Below are 21,152 nucleotides of genomic sequence, written 5' to 3'. Positions count from 1 at the left end.
AGGTGTTATTGTGGCCGTTACGGTGTCTTAACAGAGTTTCACTCCGACATGTAATGTCTACCGCTTTGAAAAAAAACAAAAAAAAAATTTTACATTTGAAAATCTGATCATTTTGCTTCCATAAAACAGGCTCTGGACATAGCTCCAAACAGACTACCTGCCTTTTATTATGATTTATACCCAGTGAACACTCGGCCATCCGGAGCGCCAGCGCTCAACGGCCGCCTACAGGCAGGCGCAGCAAGCAGACGTAGGCGTGGGCAAACAGGTTGATGTTCAGGGGGTTGGCGTCCAGGCGGATGTCCTCCAGGTTGCGCCTTATGTAGTTACGATCGTGGCGGTTACAGAAGGTGTCCTCGTGGAGACTCTGGATGTCGTTGTTCTGCTCAAAGGCGTGCGTGCGCGTGCGCGCGCGCGTGTGAGAAGAAAGAGGGAGTGGGTAGAGGGATGGAGCAAATGGGAGGGAATGGAAGTAGGAGAGAAAAAGACAAGGATAAGAATAGAGACAGTGATAGTAAAAGAAAAAAAATCAAAAGAGAGTTTGGGAAGGGTGAAGGCAAGGAGAGAGAGAGAGAGAGAGAGAGAGAGAGAGAGAGAGAGAGAGAGAGAGAGAGAGAGAGAGAGAGACAGACAGAGAGAGAGAGAGAAAGCATCAGTGTCCCACAAGAGTAATTTCCGGAAGTTTGCTTAAAACCAGGGGCAATTATAGACTTCACTTTGCATCCAGTGATCATCCCTGGTTTTTACACATAGAGGACATGATTTCAGTCATTACATCATCCACTCCAAAAGTTGTTTTTTTTAAATAAGATGATGCAGGCTTAAATAAGCAAACAATCCATACGTTAGCCCATACCTGCAGGTGTAACACTCTCAGGCTGTCAGGCAGCGGTGCAGGGATGGAATGCAGATGATTTTTGGACAGGTAGAGGAATTCCAGTTGGCTCAAATCCTACATTGAGTTGCACATACAGATTAAATGAGAAGGAAAAAAAAGAATTAAAAAGAAATCATCAGTACATAAAACGGCCAGGAGAGGGGGCTATACCTCCACTAAGCGTTTGAGGCGTACTCAAAAGCTTTGCAACTTAGTTTTTAAAGTGCTTTACTGGATGAAAATATACAACAAATAAATGAAAATGGAAAAAAGTACAACCACCCAAAATGTAATAAATGACGTGTCTCGCTGAATTCCAGACTCTTCACGTAGTTCAGATAAGGGGTATCGAATTTCCTCTGAGGAAGCTTGAAAAATTTCCACATTAAATTGGGGGTAGGCTGTTTTTTATGGCGTCATTGGGCAAACGTTCCATAATAACCTTTCAGGATATTGTAATTCAAGTGGTCTGAGAGAAAGAAAAAACCACTTCTGCACCCCTCTTGGCTCTGTATTCAGGCTTTAGAAAATCAAGCCCGGGACAGAAGATTTTAGCCAGTCACGGGTCAATTCAGAGATAGGGCGTTCCTATTGGCTCAAATGCAGATGCGTGTGCATGCGATCAGTTCGCGTCTGCCCTGCCCAGGGGCGGTTCTAGACCATATCAAACAGTGGGAGGGGGGGCACGTGCGATTTTAGGGGTACCAAATATATTAAGCACAACTGTTACATACCACCACCATCCCGATAGGTTTAGTTCTCCAAAATACCAACGTACTTATTCGGTGTTAATGTACATTTTATTTATCACTACTACTACTTTCGGCTGTTCCCCTTAGGGGTCGCCACAGTAGATCATCCGTTTCCATCTCGTCCTGTCCTCTCCATCTTTCTCTGTCACACCAGCCACCTGCATGTCCTCCCTCACCACATCCATAAACCTCCTCTTTGGCCTTCCATCTTTTCCTCTTCCCTGGCAGCTCCATATTCAGCATCCTTCTCCCTCTTCTCTTCTTTTTGATGTAAGGTCACCTCCAACTTGAACCCATCTGTCTTTCTAACCGCACACATCACCACTGTCACACATCCCTCATACATATCCTGCACCACTCCGACATACTTCTCTGCAACTCATCATACAATACCACGCCTCCTCTCTCGGCACCCTGTCATATGCTTTCTCTAAATCTACAGACACAATTTAACTCCTTCTGGCCTTCTCTATACTTCTCAAGCAACATTCTCAAAGCAAACATCGCATCTGTGGCGCTCTTTAGTGTCATGAAACCCTACTGCTGCTCGCTGATCATCACCTCTCCTCTTAACCTAGCTTCTACTACTCTTTCCCAAATCTTCATGCTGTGGCTGATCAACTTCATACCTCTGTAGTTGCTACAGTTCTGCACATCGTCCTTACTCTTGAAAATCGGCCCTCGCGCTTCCGGGGAGGGTGACGACTGTAAACTACTAAATAAGATGGTCTGACCCTTTAGCCGAGCGGTTAGTGACGTCGCCATGTGGTGCAGTACAGCCCGTATCGAATCCCGCACCGGGCAAGCAAATACCCGGTTACACCAGTATGCTTCTTCTCCACTCCTCAAGCATCATCTCTCATTCCAAGATTGTGTTAAACAGTCTAGTTTAAAAAAAATGTATTTATCACTGCCCATGAGTAATTACAGGTTCCCCCCCTCTGGGAATAAATGTGGGATGAAAATGCAAAGATAAGTAAATAATTAAAACCAGGCTATGCCTGCAATGGGTTTAATCTGCGTTTCTTTTTTCTTCCTTTTTTTCCTTTTTTTGTGTGTTTCTTGCAACCAAGTCATTCATATTTAAGGCTTTTGCCGTTCGAGACTCAATATGTAGGACGCCCAAGTGACCCAATATCTCATCTGCCAGGGTTGACAGAGGTAGGGCTGTCCTTTTTTGGGGGGGGGGCTCCGGAGCTTCGGTAGTAATCAAAAGTGAATATTCGGAGCTTCGGCCGGGGCTGAACATGACTCGGGAAGGACGCCGCCAGACATGTCTCCGTTCTTGGCAGAGATGGATGGCATAGCGCTGCAACACGTGTCTTTCGGTACGGGCATTTATTTCTAAGGATTCTGTTATCATAATGTGTTGCTGTTTTGATTTGTTTTTTGGCTTAACAGCTTGTGACAGGTTTTTCATATTGTAGCGAGTTCGGAAGGCAACCACAGGAACTGCCGCGGCCGGGACGCGAACCCGTATCTCCCGCGCCGCGGGACGCATCGCTAACCGCACGACTAAAGGCTCAGACCCGTCAGCCAGCGGCCAACGTGTCTACTTATCCATGCACGTTACAGTATCACGGACCCGGAAGCGAAGACCAAGACGGCTGCCTAAGATGTTTGCTCCAGCAACTCCGTTAGATTAATCTTTAAAAGAGTTTGTTTACTAGTTAGTTCTGGGAAAGTTTATCCCGAGTTTATTTCCGAATCAATTTTCGGAGCGAAACGGGCCAAACGAAAGGCGCTAGCGTTACAGACGAGGTTGAGGGGATTATGGAAACTCTCGACTTCTTGTCGACTAAGATGGCGACGGTCACCGCTCAACAGAAGAGGATCTTGGAGCTGGCGGACGAAGTCCGGTCACTCAGGAAGCAAAACGCAGAAAAAGACAGAAAGATCAAATTTCTGGAGAGCCGAGTGGCTGGCCTCGAACAGTAGGACTCCCGGATAAATGATCTGCTCGTCACCGGCCTGAAGACCAGACGTCGGACCTACGCAGCAGCGGCCTCTAAGGACAATGGCGCCCTGAGTGGGGCCGATGCCGCCAAGGTTGAGAGGGAATTGCTGGAACATCCGGTTTCCAAGCTAGCTAGGGCTTTTCTGTCGAGGCTTGGCACACCCTGCCCAGCAAAAAACAAAAGTGCAACGCCAGCTATATCCGCTTCAACAACAGGAAGAAAAAGCAGGAGCTACTCAAACAAGTATAACCGGTTATTTTCTTGCCCGGTGCGGGATTCGATACGGGGTGTGCTTTGACCCGTTAGCTAGGGGCTAACGTGTCTTATTAGTAGTTTACACAAAGATGGAAATTAAATCCCCGCCCCCCACTAAATGTTGTGTCCAGATGAACTGCTTCAACTTTCCAGGATTTCCTTGCCTGGATTATTCAGCATGCATCCAGACAGCATCACCAGCTCAGATGCAAGGTTATTTTTAACTTCTCTCTCCCCTCTCTCATATCCCATAGCTGGCTGGCGCTAACTATACCTGTCAGATCCAATCGTTTGTATCTGCTAGCTTTCATGACTTGCAAGTTTACTTACAATTACCCCCCACCCAGTCCTCAAGGACCCTCTATCCTGCAGATTTTCATTATAACCCTGCATAGGTAGCACATGTACTTACTCAACCAATGATCTCACCGCACTTAATTATGCAAGGTGTACAAAATCTGACATAATCATTGCTGATTGGTTGAATAACTACAAACCGGTACCTATTCAGGGTTGCAAAGAAAATCTGCAGGATAGGGGGTCCTTGAGGACTGGTTTGGGAAACACTTTAAGGTGAGTTATTTTAGTAGATTTGTAATACTCTGTCTCTGAAGAGGGCGTTTAGGGTCAAGATTTATATCCATTATAGATCTACTTATAGATCTACTTAATGCCAAGAGACCGATCAGAGGCAAATTTATTTTTCAACCAAATGGACATTAGTTATGCAGTTTTTCAATTTTGACAAAAAAATGCAATTTTTTTCACATCCCCCCCAATTTGATTCTAATCAGCTCTTGATCGATTTCATCATCACAGTCAACACTGTTAACAATGTGAGCCTCATCCAAAACCATGATAATGAAAGCCATGTTAGTGGCTTAGGTATGACCTGATATAAACTTGTGCAAACACCACTTTATTTCTGCTATCACAGATGAGAATAACTTTGACTGTCACCCTCCAAAAATCATAACTGTAGTTGTGAGATTAACCAAACTTAAACTTCCTGGTTCTATGAAGGGAGTGAACCAAAGCCATACCATAAAAGAGATCTGATCATCACTGTTGACCTTAAGGTTGATATTTCTTTTATTGTGGCTGTTTATCATATATTAGTGTTTACCTTGAATGCATCGGGGTGTATCCCAGCACTGATCAGCTTGTTGCTGCGTACATCGATGTACCTTACATTGATCGGTAGCTCAGGCAGGGCCTGCAGCTGATTATTAGCCAATATTAAGTCCTGGAGGTGTGGCAGGTTGTGAAACACATCCTCATCCATTCCTGCAATCTGGTTCGCTGTTAGATCGATGTATTTCAGTTTGTCTGCAAAATGATTGAGAGATTGTTTTTATTTGCAAAAAAAAATTCCCAAGAATATTGAAAATAGTAAATAATACTACAAAAAATAAAAATAAAGTAAAATAATACTAAAAATAGTATTATAGTTGTTAAAATGTTGATTTTGGTGTCAGTCGTTTCCTCACAGACATACTAACATATGTAATGCATTAATATCTCAATTGGGTATTTATCTTGACAGAATATAGAGTTTAAAAATTGGCCGTCATTTTGACCGCCCATGGTCGTTTTAGGTAGGAGTGAAATCCCGGTCGTTCTAGTGATATTAAAGATTACATTTTGTCTAGCCCTGTGATGGCCTGGCGGCCTGTCCAGGGTGTCTCCCCGCCTGTCGCCCAATGACTGCTGGGATAGGCTCCAGTATCCCCGCGACCCTGAGAGCAGGATACGCGGTTCAGATAATGGATGGATGGATGGATGGATGGATGGACATTTTGCTTAATATTTAGAATTTGCTAGAAAGTGCTACACTTTTTTGACGGTCCCTGCGCATTCGTCTCAAAGCCGGCTGTACATAGAGACCAATGTTATTTGTCCAGTTACCTTATACGGCAGGAAGGGAGCGTCATTTGTGTTTCAACAACGTTTCACTTCTGAGTTATTGATCCGGGAAGGTCGACTCTGTAAATATATTTCCAACTTTACCGAACTCCAAGGACGTGTGATTTAGCGGAACGAGCGCACGAACTAGAAAATAAAATATGATGTAACCACACACATAGTGAGTAAAATGTCCACTCAATTGACAAACCCCAATTCCAATGAAGTTGGGACGTTGTGTAAAACGTGAATAAAAACAGAATACAATGATTTGCAAATCCTTTTCGACCTATATTCAATTGAATACACTACAAAGACAAGATATTTAATGTTCAAACTGATAAACTTTATTGTTTTTTGCAAATATTCACTCATTTTGAATTTGATGCCTGCAGCACGCTCCAAAGAAGCTGGGACAGGGGCAACAAAAGACTGGGAAAGTTGAGGAATGCTCAAAAAACACCTGTTTGGGACGTTCGACAGGTGAACAGGTTAATTGGAAACAGGGGAGTGTCATGATTGGGTATGAAAGGAGCATCCCCAAAAGGCTCAGTCGTTCACAAGCAAGGATGGGGCGAGGTTCACCACTTTGTGAACAACTGCGTGAGCAAATAGTCCAACAGTTTAAGAACAACGTTTCTCAACGTACAATTGCAAGGAATTTAGGGATTTCATCATCTCCAGTCCATAATATCATCAAAAGATTCAGAGAATCCGGAGAAATATCTGCACGTAAGCGGCAAGGCCGGTAACCAAGATTGAATGCCTGTGACCTTCGATCCCTCAGGCGGCACTGCATTAAAAACCGACATCATCCTGTAAAGGATATTACCACTGGGCTCAGGAACACTCCGGAAAACCATCGTCAGTTAACACAGTTCGTCGCTACATCTACAAGTGCAAGTTAAAACTCTACCATGCAAAGCGAAAGCCATATATCAACAACACCCAGAAACGCCGCCGGCTTCTCTGGGCCCGAGCTCATCTGAGATGGACTGACGCAAAGTGGAAAAGTGTGCTGTGGTCTGACGAGTCCACATTTCAAATTGTTTTTGGAAATCATGGACGTCGTGTCCTCCAGGCTAAAGAGGAAAAGGACCATCCAGATTGTTATCAGTGCAAAGTTCAAAAGCCAGCATCTGTGATGGTATGGGGGTGTGTTAGTGCCCATGGCATCATGGGTAACTTGCACATCTGTGAAGGCACCATTCATGCTGAAAGGTACATACAGGTTTTGGAGCAACATATGCTGCCATCCAAGCGACGTCTTTTTCAGGGACGTCCCTGCTTATTTCAACAAGACAATGCCAAGCTCCATTCTGCATGTGTTACAACAGCGTGGCTTCGTAGTAAAAGAGTGCGTTTACTAGACTGGCCTGCCTGCAGTCCAGACCTGTCTCCCATTGAAAATGTGTGGTGCATTATGAAGCGCAAAATACAACAACGGAGACCCCGGACTGTTGAGCAACTGAAGTCGTACATCAAGCAAGAATGGGAAAGAATTCCACCTACAAAGCTTCAACAATTAGTGTCCTCAGTTCCCAAACGCTTATTGAGTGTTGTTAAAAGGAAAGGTGATGTAACACAGGGGTAAACATGCCCCTGTCCCAGCTTTTTTGGAACGTGTTGCAGGCATCAAATTCAAAATGAGTGAGTATTTGCAAAAAAACAATAAAGTTTATCAGTTTGAACATTAAATATCTTGTCTTTGTAGTGTATTCAATTGAATATAGGTCGAAAAGGATTTGCAAATCATTGTATTCTGTTTTTATTTACGTGTTACACAACGTCCCAACTTCATGGGAATTGGGGTTTGTAATAAAACGTGCACACAATTTAGTACAACGAGCACAGGAACTAGAAAGAAAAAAATGTTGTGACCACTCAGGGGCTCCGTACATTCTGCACTCGTCCTAAGATTCAAAATTCTGTGAAGCCTGCTACTCTGGCCTATCATGTCAAGGTTGCAGATCATTTTTCTTCTTTGTGTGTCTACACTAAGGTAATACATGAAGTGATATCTTACTGAGGTTGATGAAGTCGGTGTTCTTGACGTGCCGAATCTTGTTGAAGCGTGCATAGAAATGAGTGGTGTCTTTGGGCAGAGGAGGTATCTGCTCCAGGTTGGAGTCATCACAGTATATACTCCCACTAATGCACACACACAGCAAGCATGTAGGCATACCTACACCCACACACACACACACACACACACACACACACACACACACAGAGGGCTTAGAGGACATAAGATTCACAAACACACTTAAACGAACACACACATACACCCGCCATTACTCACCCAGGCTGGTCTCGGGGCCAAAAAGGTCTGGTCCCTTGAAGTCTAAGGTTACAGGTGCGGGGGGAGGAGTCACTTCCATCTTGAACTCAGCCAGGTGCTCATTAGCTGTGTTGGCAGGCTCTGGTGTGGGCTGCACCACCATGCCTACCTCAATCTGCTTACCCAAGAATAGACATACACAACTGGTAAGAGTTTAAATGAGGTTTTTTTTTCCTGCCTTAGTCACTTATTGCTCTTCAAACAAGGAAACAAATGAAATGTGCATCTCATGCCTTTAAAAGCAACACAAAGATCACATATAAAGTGCACAAAAAAATCGATGAGAAATGTGTCGTACCAGTGCATACCAATGATGAAATAAAATTGTCGTTGCACTTTTATTGCCCTAAAATGCAAAAATATTGTTTCATGGTTTGCAAAGGCAAAAGCAATTTGTTTACACAACCATTAAAATTGTGTATTTTCTAGTTTGTTTTTTTTAATTTAGAATTTTTATTGTTCCACGTGATAAAAAGGGATGGAATTCATGAAAGAGTTCATAATCTTAACTCTTCCTCCAATGGTAAAACTAATGTTAGTTGTCTACTCATGTTAGTGCCTTTGATTAATGAGTGAATCAACTCTGCTTTACTGAGCCAAGTGTTTGTCTGTGTTCATTCTCACACATAGCGGGAGTCGTGACCCATTCCCTGGCTGCAGAATAATGTACCTACCTGCTGATACGCTCACACTGTGTAGCCACCTCATTAACAGTCCTCCTCTGTTTATACTGACAGATTGATCTTGACCATCTCTTTCCCCCTCCTGCAGCTTTCTGTTCCTGAAATCTTAACTCCTCCTCATTCAGCAGCTCCCTTCTCCCTTTTGTGCTCCTCTTTTGCTCATTCTTGTGCAAAAGAGAACTGCACATTCTTGTGCAAAAGAGGAGTTCTGTGAAAGTGCTCCTGATTCCTGATTCTTCGCCCCGCTATCCTGACCTTGTGTAGTTCTCTGGATAAAACAAATAGAGCCCAGGAGCCTTATAAAACACATTTCCCTACGTTTTTTGTTAATATGTTGATAAATGTAACTGCGTGGATTTCATCTTGAAGCTCAACGACAAGGGTTTACAGACATCAAGTCAAACTGGAGTATCTCCAAAATGTTGCACCATAAGACATATTATACAATACACCATATTGTATTCACTCAAACCTCCCCCTTTGTGTTTATTTCTCCTGCTTGTCTTTAATGCTTTTTTCTGCCTCATCGCCTTTCCTGGACTTATTCCATCCCTGTCTTCTCTTCATTATTAACCTTTCTTTCTGTAATTTTTCTTCTCTTTTTATCTTCTGTTCACCCCATTACCCTACTTATCTCATCACCCCCATCCATTTTCCATGCTTTCTCGTCTCCCTGCTAATCTTTTCTCTTCGCATTCCAACCTGTTATTAGTTTTCATCTTAAAGGGAAAATTCACAGCTGAAAATCTGCATGTTCAGTATGTGCTGGTAGTCTATCTGGTCTTCTAATACTCTAACCACTCCAGTGCAAAATTGACGTCCTGGTGCCAACAGAGCTGTTCTACATTGCCATGTACCAGTTTGAGCTGCATAAGAGTTTCTCAAAGCGGCGATTAGAAAGCGATCATCTCGGCCATCTCTCTTGCAGCTCTTCCACCATCTGCTGATGTCAATGGATGGTGGAAGTAAACCAGTTTGCTTCCGCCGTCCATACGGTGATATAGTTATTATTATTAGTATTGATAAGTATTGTGTACTTTACGGTGATATAGTTATCTTATTATTATTATTGATAAGTATTGTGTACTTTATACATATGCCACTGCTATGATTGATACATCAAAATAAGCTCGAAAAGTGGAGTAATTTCCCTTTAATGTTACTCACTCATCCCACTCCCATGCCAACCCTCCCTTCCCTCTTTCTCCTCTTCTAGCCCCTCTTTCTTCACCTCTCCATCCAGGTCATCATAGTCATAGTTGTCTCCAAAGCCGTTTAGGTCCAGGCTGTCCCAGTCATCGTAGTTTTCCAAGTCAAAAATCCCATCATCAAACCCTGGTCCACCTTGCGGGGACCCCATGCTGGAATAGGGGCTGGAGAAGATCAAGACCAGGGCCACGGCAAACACCTGAGGCTGGAGTGACATCCTCATGTCACACATAGGACTACCTGCTAATGGGTGGTGGAAAATGCCAAATTAGATGCCAAGTTGCCATTCTTTGAGACTGAGCAGCTCATAAATGTTATCGAAGGACATTACATCTTCAATAAACTTCAATCTGGTTTTCATTGAAAACAGTTGACACTGCCCTACTAAGATTTGCCAGTGACATTCTTTTACATGCTGACAAAGATAATTCTTCCATTTTGGTGCTGCTTAACTTGAGTCCCGCCTTTGACATAAGTGATCACACAACCCTAATGGCTAGGCAATGTGAATGAGTTGGCATTTCTAGTAATGCTCTGAAATGGTTATCTTCCCAACAGACATTTTAATGTTTCTATTGGTAATTTCACATCCTCTTCTACTCCCCTGTATTATGGGGTTCCCTGAGGTTCAGTTCTTAGGCCTATTTTGTTTGCATTATACATACCGTGTTTTAATATTATTGTGTGTTTTAATAGCTATGGTTACCATTGTTATGCCAATAATATCCAGCCATACTTACTTGTAAAACTGAACAATTTAAGGTATGTTGCCATTCTCTGCAATTAATCAGCTGCTATTTAGGGCTGGATATCTTCTAACTTCCTCTGACTGAACTAAGACAAAACTAAGGTTCTGGTTATTAGACCAGATCACTTTGCTAGAGAGGTACAGAGTCATTATCCCCTAATATCAAGGCCTCCAGTAAAAACCTGGATGTAATTTAAACAAACACATGAATTGTGACCTACACTTCAATAAGTTGGTTAAGTCTTGTTCATGCCATCTTAGAAACATTGCAAAAATCACAACAGCCCTGTCAGTCAAAGATGCTTAATTCTTAATTGACACTGTTCCCGAAGCTGTCACAATGAACCAGACACAAATCGGTGGGCGGACTCTGGGATTTATAATGATAACACCACCTCATAATATTCCTCCATCTTTTCGATCAATAATGACTTAACCTAGTTTTCCAATGTTGTTGGTAGACAACAGTTGGCATTTCAATATACTCTGTATCTTTGCTTTAGATACTGCAATACTGTTCCTTCACGTCAAAAGGAGCGAGTTGAGGTGGTTTGAGCATCTGATTAGGATGCCTCCAGGGCGCCTTCCTTTGGAGGTTTTCCGGGCACATCCAACTGGGAGGAGACCCTGGGGTAGATCCAAAACTCACTGGAGGGACTACATGTCCAGTCTGGCCTGGGAACGCCTTGGGATCCCCAGGAGGAGCTGGAGGGCGTTGCTGGGGAGAGGGACATCTGGAGTGCCCTATATAGCTTGCTGCCACCACGCCCTGACCCTGGAGAAACGGCTGATGATGAGATGAGATGAGAAGTAGGCAGCTTGAACATAAAGACAGGAAATTAGTTGAATCCAGATCCATTTTTATATAACTTTTGTATAAGAAAGGGCTCTCTGCATGTGCACTGGGGACTGGGAATTAATATTCCCAATATTTTATGTAAGTATTGAAGGTCCATTCTGTTGTTGTCCTCTCACACACCCACACTCCACACACACAGGGATAGAGAGACAAAGAAGCTTGTCCATTACTTTTTCTGATATACGTATATGGTATGACTCTATTCATGTTACTCTCACTCATATCGAAGATAGCTGGCTTGCATAGCATTAGGAGTCTAAGCCACAGACTCTTACTGGATACTTGTAGCAGCTGGATAGCTCAGTTGGTAAGAACGTCGGCTTTCCATGCCGGAGATTGGGGGTTCAAACCCCAGTTGGGACAAGTATCCAATAAGAGAGGCTCAAACAGGATGACTATGCGGTTCAGCACCCTGAATGGCCGCCCAGTAGGCAGGAGATCGATGAGGACAGACCCCAACCAGTTGAAACAAGCCTACCAGCCATAACAGCTGAAGCTACTGAGATTCAAATGAGAACCATGGCCAGAATAAAGACACTCAACCCCTGGAAACAGCTTCCATGACTCAGTGACAAAGTACCATCACAAAACCTGCTTGCGGTTGTGAACTCAGGCTTATGCAACAGCTCAACTGCCACCATAACAGAAACCAATTAACTTGTAATCCTGGAGATGCGTGGGTACAGGATTAACAACACAGGTCACCAACAGTACCCTCCATGGAAGAGAAGGCTGGAAGCCAAGATGGAAGCAGCATGGAGAGATGTTAGCCAGTTAACAGAGGTGCAGAAATGTGTTCATTAAAGACAGGTCCTGGTTGAAGAAGTACAGCAAGCTTTCCACAAGTGAGGCCTTGGAAACTGCCAAACAAAGGCTCACAGCCCTGGCCACCAGGCTGAATAGATACACTAGAGAAGTAGAAGCCAAAGAGTAAATGGCCTGTTCCTCAAAGTACCATCAAAAGTGTACTCCCAGGGCATCCAGGTAGCATAGTGGTCTATTCCGTTGCCTGCCAACACGGGGAGCGCCAGTTCGAATCCCTACGTTACTTCCGGCTTGGTCGGGCATCCCTACAGACACAATTGGCCATGCCTGTGGGTGGGAAGCCGGATGTGGGTATGTGTCCTGTTCACTGCACTAGCGCCTCCTCTGGTCGGTCGGGGCGCCTGTTCGGGGGGAGGGGATAGCATGGTCTTCCCACGCGCTATGCCCCCCTGGTGAAACTCCTCACTGTCAGTTAAAAAGAAATGGCTGGCGACTCCACATGTATCGGAGGAGGCATGTGGTAGTCTCCAGCCCGCCCCAGATCGGCAAAGGGGATGGAGCAACGACTGGGACAGCTCAGAGAGTGGGGTGATTGGCCAGATACAGTTGGGAAGTAAAAAGGGGGAGAGGATAAAAAAATAGAAAAAAGGTGTACTCCCAGCTGCAGTGTAACAAGGGAAAAACAACAGATCTACCCAGAGCAGAGACTGAGCAATACTGGAAGGATATATGGGAAAAGGAGGCATCACACAACACCAATGCCCAGTGGCTGGTTGGCCTAAGAGCAGACCACAACAATATCCCAGAACAAGAACCAGTTATCGTCACAGTGGCTGACGTCCAATGACGAGTCTCAAACATGAAGAGCTAGACTGCGCCAGGCCCTGACATGATTCACGCCTACTGGCTGTAGAAGCTAACGGCACTCCATGAACGCCTGGTGACACAGATGAACCAGCTGCTAACATCAGGGTCTTCCCCTGACTGGCTGACACAGGGGAGAACAATACAATACTGATCATGAAGGATCCCCACAAGGATACAACACCTTCAAACTACTGACTGATAACCTTCCTCTCCACAATATGAAAGATCCTGTCACGCATCATAGCAGCTAAGCTAAATAGGCACATGAGTGAAACTCAGAAAGGAATTGGGAACAACACCAGAGGGTCAAAGCATCAGCTACTGGTTGATAGAGCAGGCACCCAAGACTCTAAGACCAGACAGACCAACCTGAGCACAGCCTGGATTATCTACAAGAAATCCTACGATTCAGTGCCCCACACACCTGGTTACTGGAGTGCTTGGTACTATGCAAAGCCAACAAGACACTAATAGCCTTCATCAAGAACTCAATGTGGCAGTGGAAAACAACACCAGAGGTCAAATCAAAGACAATCATGCAGGTAACCATCAAATGTGGCATATACCAAGGTGATGCACTGCCCCTGCTGCTGTTCTGCAGAGGCCTGAACCCCCTCAGTCAGATCATCACAAAGAATGGATATGGATACAGTGAAGTGGAGTTACCATCAGCCACCTCCTATATATGGATGACATCAAGCTGTATGTCAGGAATGAGCGAGACATTGACTCACTGATGCACCTCACCAGAATCTACAGCGATGACATTGGGATGTTATTCAGACTGGACAAGTGCGGTCGAATGGTGGCAAAAAGAGGAAAGGTATCAAAGTCAAGTCGAGTCTTTTATCAGTGTTAGTCAAGCAAGTCTCAAGTCCTCAAATTTGCAACTCAAGTCTGACTCGAGTCAAGTCCCTCACCTCTGCCAAGTCCAAATGGGAGACACTGCCAAAGTTGGTTGAGAATGGCATAGCTCAGATCCTGTGAAACTACAAGTTCCAGACTGACACGCAGGTGCTGGCTAACCAACCAGACATTGTGGTGGTTGACAAGGAACAGAGGATGGCAGCAGTGATCGATGTTACAATCTTGAGCAATGGGAGCATCAAGAAGAAAGAGCATGAGAAGCTAGAGAAATACCAAGGGCTGAGGGAAGAACTACATTGGGTGTGGAAGGTGATATCCACAGTAGTCCCAGTGGTACCAGGGGCTGTGACCCCCGAACTGGGAGAGTGACTCCAGCAGATTCCAGGAACAACATCTGAGTTCTCCGTCCAGTGAGTGCAGTGCTAGGAACAGCTAAGATACTGCACAGAACCCCTCAAACTCCCAGGCCTCTGGTAGAGGACCCAAGCTTGGGGAAGACACTTCTTCTTCTTTTTTCAGCTTGTTCCATGTTTCTCAGGGGTCGCCACAGTGGATAGTACAGTTTTCATCAGTATCCTGTGAGGGTACAGCACCAATGGCAGCCGTTGTTAACCCGGATCTCAGCCAATCCCGTATGGAGCTTCGACTGATCTGGTATGGTCTTGTCAATCCGCATAATGATTTGGCAAAATTTTACTTCGGATGCCCTTCCTGACACAACCGCTAACCATATGGATGGGGGCACAGGTGAAACACTGAATGCTATTCCAGTATTCATAGACTTACACCCATGCCTGTCATTATCATTGATCTATATAGCAATCACATGTATTTGAAGTAGGCACCTCCCCCTTCCCCACTGGACGTTGCGCACGTGATGTGCATGGTGAGGCAATTAATGTTATGTTCCTTGCCGTGTAGCTCTATTGACAGCTGATGATTGCTTATGGCATGAAACGGGCTTGTACCGCCCATTAAAGAATGACTTTGATCACTGGATTATCAAAAAGGCCACAAAACCTTATCCACACACAGAACACCTAAAAGGCAATGATTTAGAAATGTTTTCAACACTGCCAGTACCTAAATGCTAGCCTGATTTTGACTAGTTCTATCTAGCCTCGATCATCTTGATGAGAAGATAAGCCAACTGTTAGCTAGGGCAGCTAATAAGCATCACTATTTGAATTGGTAAATTGGTAACATTTTGAGAAGAATTTTGCCTGTTAGCAAGCTGGTTAATAGGGGAATTATGCTTACCTATACAACTTCCTTTCCTGTTTTTATGCCTGAAGGACTTCAGATGCAGACTTCAGACCAGACTTCAGGGACTTCAGAATGGAGGGTGTGCTCCAATTATTGGGGCATGACACTGCTCAGTCTCCCAGGGAAAGTCTACTCTAGGGTGCTGGAAAGGAGGCTCTGACTGACTGTTGAACCTCGGATCCAGGAGAAATTATGTGGATTCCGTCCTGACCGTGGAACAATGGACCAACCCTTTACCCTTGCGGAAATGCTGAGGGAGGCACGGGAGTTTGACCAGCCAGTCTACATGTGTTTTGTGGACTTGGAGAAGGCTTATGACCGTGTATCCCGGGGCACTCTGTGGGGGGTACTGCGGGAGTATGGGGTACCGGGACAGTTGCTACAAGCCATCCGGTCCTTGTCTAACCAAAGTGAGAGCTCACAGCACAAAATCAAAAATGTTTTCGGTAGGTGTCAGACTCCGCCAAGGTTGTCCTTTGTCTCCGATTCTGTTTGTGATGTTCATGGACAGGATCTCAGGGTGCAGCCAAGGTGAGGAGTGTGTATGTTTTGGGAACCCCAGAATTGCATCTCTGCTCTGCGCAGATGATGTGGTTTTGTTGGCTTCATCAGAACGCGACCTCCAGCATGCACTGCGGCGGTTTGCAGCTGAGTGTGAAATGGCCGGGATGAGAGTCAGCACCTCCAAGTCTGAGGCCATAGTTCTCTACCGGAAAATGGTGGCTTGCTCCCTCCGGGTTGGATATGAGTTCTCCTCAAGTGAAGGAATTCAAGTATCTCGGTGTCTGGTTCATGAGTGAGGGTAGAATGGATCGGAAGATTGACAGGTGAATTGGTGCAGCATCTGCAGTAATGCGGACGTTGTACCGGACCATTGTGGTGAAGAGGGAGCTGAGCCGGAAGTCAAAGCTCTCAATTTACCAGCCAATCTTCGTTCTAACCCTCACCTATGGTCATGAGCTTTGGGTAGCGACCGAAACGGTGAGATCGCTGATACTAGCGGCTGAAATGAGTTTCCTCCATAGGGTGTCTGGGCTCAGCCTTCGAGATAGAGTAAGGAGCTCGGACATTGAAAAGAGCCAGTTGAGATGATTCAGACACCTGATTATGATGCCTCCTGGGTGCCTTCCTTTGGAGGTTTTCCAGGCACGTCCAACTGGGAGAAGACCCCGGGGTAGACCCAGAACTCACTGGAGGGACTATATGTCCAATCTGGCCTGGGAACATCTTGGGATCCCCCAGGAGGACCTGGAGGGCGTTGCTGGGGAGAGAGACATCTGGAGTAACCTACTTAGCTTTGTGCTACCGCGACTCGATCCCGGAGAAGCGGCTGATCATGAGATGAGATGAGATGAGATGACTTCAAATGACTTCAGATGCTCCAGCACTGTATGCCTCCTCAGGTAGTCCACCGAGTGCTGACACACTTTACAGAACAACACTCCCCCCCTCTGCATAAGTCATTCGAGAATTCATTCACCCGATCCCTCACAGTTATCTGAGTTGACAAATGGCGCCTCCTCTTACTCAGCAGTAAATCAAATTTTTGATATATTATCCCATCATAACACTAACTTCGGTCTTAATGCTAACTGAAAACAACACACGGCTATCACACACATGCACAAGGTGGTGGAGATGTGTTAAAATTCTGAGTTTTACAAGCAGCATCTCTATTCATTTATAATCTGCTTAAAATCTGCAGTAGTGTCGTCAGAATTCCAACCTTGGGGGTCGTCCCAGGTCGTCCTCTGTGTGGAGTTTGCATGTTCTGCCTGTGTCTGTGTGGGTTTCCTCCGGGTGCTCCGGTTTCCTCCCACAGTCAAAAGATACGTAGGTCAGGTGAATCAGCCATACTAAATTGTCTCTCGGTGTGAATGTGTGTGTGTGTGTGTGTGTGTGTGTGTGTGTGTGTGTGTGTGTGTGTGTGTGTGTGTGTGTGTGTGTGTGTGTGTGTGTGTGTGTATGTGTGTGTGTGTGTGTGTGTGTGTGTGTGTGTTGGTCCTGTGATGGTCTGACGGCCTGTATAGGGTGTCTCCCCACCTGCCACCCAGTGACTGCTGGGATAGGCTTCAGCATCCCTGCGACCCTGTGTAGGATAAGCAGTTTGGATAATGGATGGATGGAAAAGTAGAGGGCCCAGAACTGAGCCTTTGGATATGCCGTATTTAACATCAGAGAATTGAACAACCAGCCCACCCCAGTGGACTCAACTGTACTGGCAGAACTCCCTGAACAGCCTACCTTGCAAGACCTAGACCTCCCACCATCTTTTAAAGAAATCCTACATGCAGTCAAGACCCTGAAAAACAACAAAACCCCTGGACCTGATAATATTCCAGCTGAAATCCTCAAGGAAGGAGGTTACCTCTGTACGAGGACGCTGTATCTCTATATGCTTGAGGTGTGGAGTCGCGAGTGTGTCCCCCAACAGTGGAAAGATGCCAACATTGTGGCCATTTATAAAAACAAAGGAGACAAATCCATCTGCTCCAACAGTAGGGGTATTTCACTGCTGGCCATTGCAGGAAAGGTTCTAGCCAAGATCATGCTCTGCAGACTAACACTCGCAATAGCCGAACAGGTCATACCAGAGTCACAGTGCGGCTTCCAAAAGGATAGAGGGACCGTTGACATGATCTTTGTGACACGCCAGCTCCAGGAGAAATGCAGAGAACAGCACAAGGATCTATACATAGCATTCATAGACCTCTCAAAGGCATTTGATACAGTTAACCGGGCCCTGCTGTGGCAAGTCCTGAAGAAATTTGGATGTCCACCCAAGTTTCTTACCATTCTTGGACAGTTTCACTCAGGAATGATGGCCCGAATGGTAGTGGGGAACCGCAGTTCTGAGCCCTTTGGTGTGCAGACTGGAGTCAGACAAGGCTGTGTGCTAGCCCCAGTCCTGTTCAATATCTTCTTAGTCTCTGTTACAACACTGTTACGAAGGAGGCTGGAGAAGCAGGCTGGAGTTACCATTGACTTCAGGCTTGATGGAAACCTATTCAGCATCAGGAGGTTTCAGGCAACCACCAAGTTGACCTCTGAGACCATTATTGAGCTACAGTATGCCGACGATTGTGCCCTGGTAGCTCACACACCAGAAGCTCTACAAAACACTCTGTCGGCAGTTGTAACTGCATACAGGAGAATGGGACTGATTATTAACACCCAAAAGACAGAGGTAATCTGTCAGTTGACTGCCGGCCTCCCAAACCACCCAACAACCTTCACAGCAGAAGGGCAACAACTGGCCACTGTTCCTGCCTTCAAATATCTGGGAAGTATGCTATCCGACACCTGCAAAATAGACGATGAGATTCAGCACCGCCTCAAACAAGCCTCAACATCTTTTGGCTGTCTAAGGAGAAGGGTTTTCCAAAACAGCAACCTCAATCTCCACACTAAAGTAATTGTTTACAGAGCAGTGTGCATCTCCACACTACTCTATGGATGTGAGGCATGGACCATCTACAGCCACCATCTCAGAAGCCTGGAGGCCTTCCATGTAAAATGTCTCCAGAGGATCCTCGGCATTACTTGGGAGGACAGAGTGCCACACACAGAGGTGTTGGAGCGGGCAGGCAGCTGCAGCATGGAGTCTACCCTAAAACACCATCAACTCAGGTGGCTTGGGCATGCTATTCACATGCCCAGCGAACGACTCCCATGAAAAGTCCTTTACAGCCAACTACACCTTGGCCAACGCACTGCTGGTGGGCAGAAGAAGCAGTTCAAAGACCAAATGAAGACCACACTAAAAAGATGTCAGATCAACCCCTCTTCTTTGGAGGAACTTGCTTTCTGCCGCACAACCTGGCGCTCTCACATCTCAGAGGGAGTGAAGTACATGGAAAACCAGCGCACACAACACCATGTAGCAAAGCGTGCGAAGAGGCATGCTCGCAAAGCTACCCCTACCCCCTCCAGTACCACTTTTACATGCCTGGTCTGAAACCGCAACTGTGCATCCAGGATCGGACTATTCAGCCACCAAAGGACCCACAAATAGAAGAAGATGGTCATCATCGGGCACGATGGACAACCAGCAAGCAAGCAAGCAAGTGTGTGTGTGTGTGTGTGTGTGTGTGTGTGTGTGTGTGTGTGTGTGTGTTGGTCCTGTGATGGTCTGACGGCCTGTATAGGGTGTCTCCCCACCTGCCACCCAGTGACTGCTGGGATAGGCTTCAGCATCCCTGCGACCCTGTGTAGGATAAGCAGTTTGGATAATGGATGGATGGAAAAGTAGAGGGCCCAGAACTGAGCCTTTGGATATGCCGTATTTAACATCAGAGAATTTCAATGTAATATTATTATAGCAGACATACTGTGTTCTTCCAGATAAATGGGACTTAATGAAAGGGAGAGCTAAGCTAGAGACACCAAACTTATAATTTATTCTGTCCAATAGTATACAGTGATCAATGGTGTCAAACACTGCACTGAGGTCCAGTATTAGAAGCCACCACTCTGGTCAGAGCAGTTTCAGTGGAGTGATGTGACAGGCCCTGAAAGCTGATTGAAAAATGTTCATATAGACAGTAATCTCTATGGGTTGAAAGTTGTTGATGCACAACCCTCTTTAGTACTTAGAAAGAATGGAAGAGTAGAGACTGGTCGATAGTTAACAAGAGACCCTGGATCAAGGTGCAGTTTCTTAAGTAGAGGTTTGACCACTGCCTTAAAACTGCTGGTAACAGTGCCAGTAGTAAATGATCAATTAACAATGTCTACCATTTTAGGTCCCAGGAAAGGCCAGAGGTCTTTAAAAAGTTTTGCTAGTAAAGGGTCAAGTAAGCAAGTAGTTGGTTTAGAAGCTGACATGAGCTCAGTCAAAGTATAAAGAGAGATAGTCTCAAAAGCTGTAATAACAGGGACTATTGGTGATTTATTATGTAGATATGGATTTACTAAAACAGGATCTGCAGGAGTAGCTGGAGTCGAAGAAGGTGAAATATAATGAGAGAAAAGTAGAGACCCAAAAACCGAGCCCTAAGGTACACCATACTTAACGTCAGAGTATTTCGATGTTGTGGTGGACACGTATTGGGGACAGAATTCAACCCAGGAACTAAGGGTTAAGTCATGGTTGCCCTGGCAGGTTAACGCAGGGTTAAGTTATGGTTGTCCAGCCAGTTTTCTGATTATTCTTGCCACCTCCGCTCAGTCGAGCTGTGGTTTGGTTGCTCTCTGATTTACCGTGGATTAAAGAAAGTTGCCTACACGGCTAAAGTGTGAACCTACGGTCTTCTCCGTTCCTTCGGCTCTACACTGGTGACCCCGACGTCGGTTTTCGGATAAGTTTTCTGAAACCACACACATTATGGCTACGAACGCCGTTGCAATTAAACTGCCGGAGTTTTGGGAGTCTTCCGCGGCTACATGGTTCGCGCAGGCTGAGGCACAGTTCGCGCTCAGAGACATAACAGCAGACGAGACCAGGTACTACTACGTAGTGGCAGCGCTGGGGGGCGCTACGGCTTCCAGGATAAGCGGTTTCATAACCAACCCACCGGCCGATGGTAAATACGCCGCACTTAAACATCTCCTCCTTGAAACTTTTGAACTGTCAACAACGGAGAGAGCACGTCGCCTCTTCGCAATTCAGGGCTTGGGAGATGGCAAACCATCGGAGCTAATGAGCAGGATGTTAAACCTACTGGGTCAAGAAAAGCCATGTTTCCTGTTTATGGAGCTGTTTCTGCGCAACATGCCGCCCCACGTCCAGACTGCGCTCGCTAACTCCACCATCACTGATCCCCGTGAGCTGGCAAAGGAGGCTGACCGATTCTTCGTC

General features: G+C 45.5%; 1 protein-coding gene across 1 annotated transcript in view; it reads right to left on the bottom strand.

Annotated features, from left to right (window-relative positions):
- Window positions 1-214: 214 nt before the first annotated feature.
- The window catches only part of optc (opticin), a 42,264-nt gene continuing 21,326 nt past the window's right edge, over window positions 215-21,152 (bottom strand). The window contains exons 2-7 of the mRNA XM_056301778.1: window positions 10,003-10,223; window positions 8,050-8,203; window positions 7,774-7,932; window positions 4,969-5,171; window positions 857-952; window positions 215-382 (exon numbers count right to left, since the gene is read on the bottom strand). Of these exons, the coding sequence (XP_056157753.1) occupies window positions 215-382; window positions 857-952; window positions 4,969-5,171; window positions 7,774-7,932; window positions 8,050-8,203; window positions 10,003-10,212 (990 nt within the window). The 5' untranslated portion in view covers window positions 10,213-10,223. The remainder of the gene's footprint in view (window positions 383-856; window positions 953-4,968; window positions 5,172-7,773; window positions 7,933-8,049; window positions 8,204-10,002; window positions 10,224-21,152) is intronic.

This window comes from Lampris incognitus, chromosome 2 (genome assembly GCF_029633865.1).
Source record: "Lampris incognitus isolate fLamInc1 chromosome 2, fLamInc1.hap2, whole genome shotgun sequence".
NCBI lineage: Eukaryota > Metazoa > Chordata > Actinopteri > Lampriformes > Lampridae > Lampris > Lampris incognitus.
This window is presented reverse-complemented; position numbering and strand designations above follow the sequence as displayed.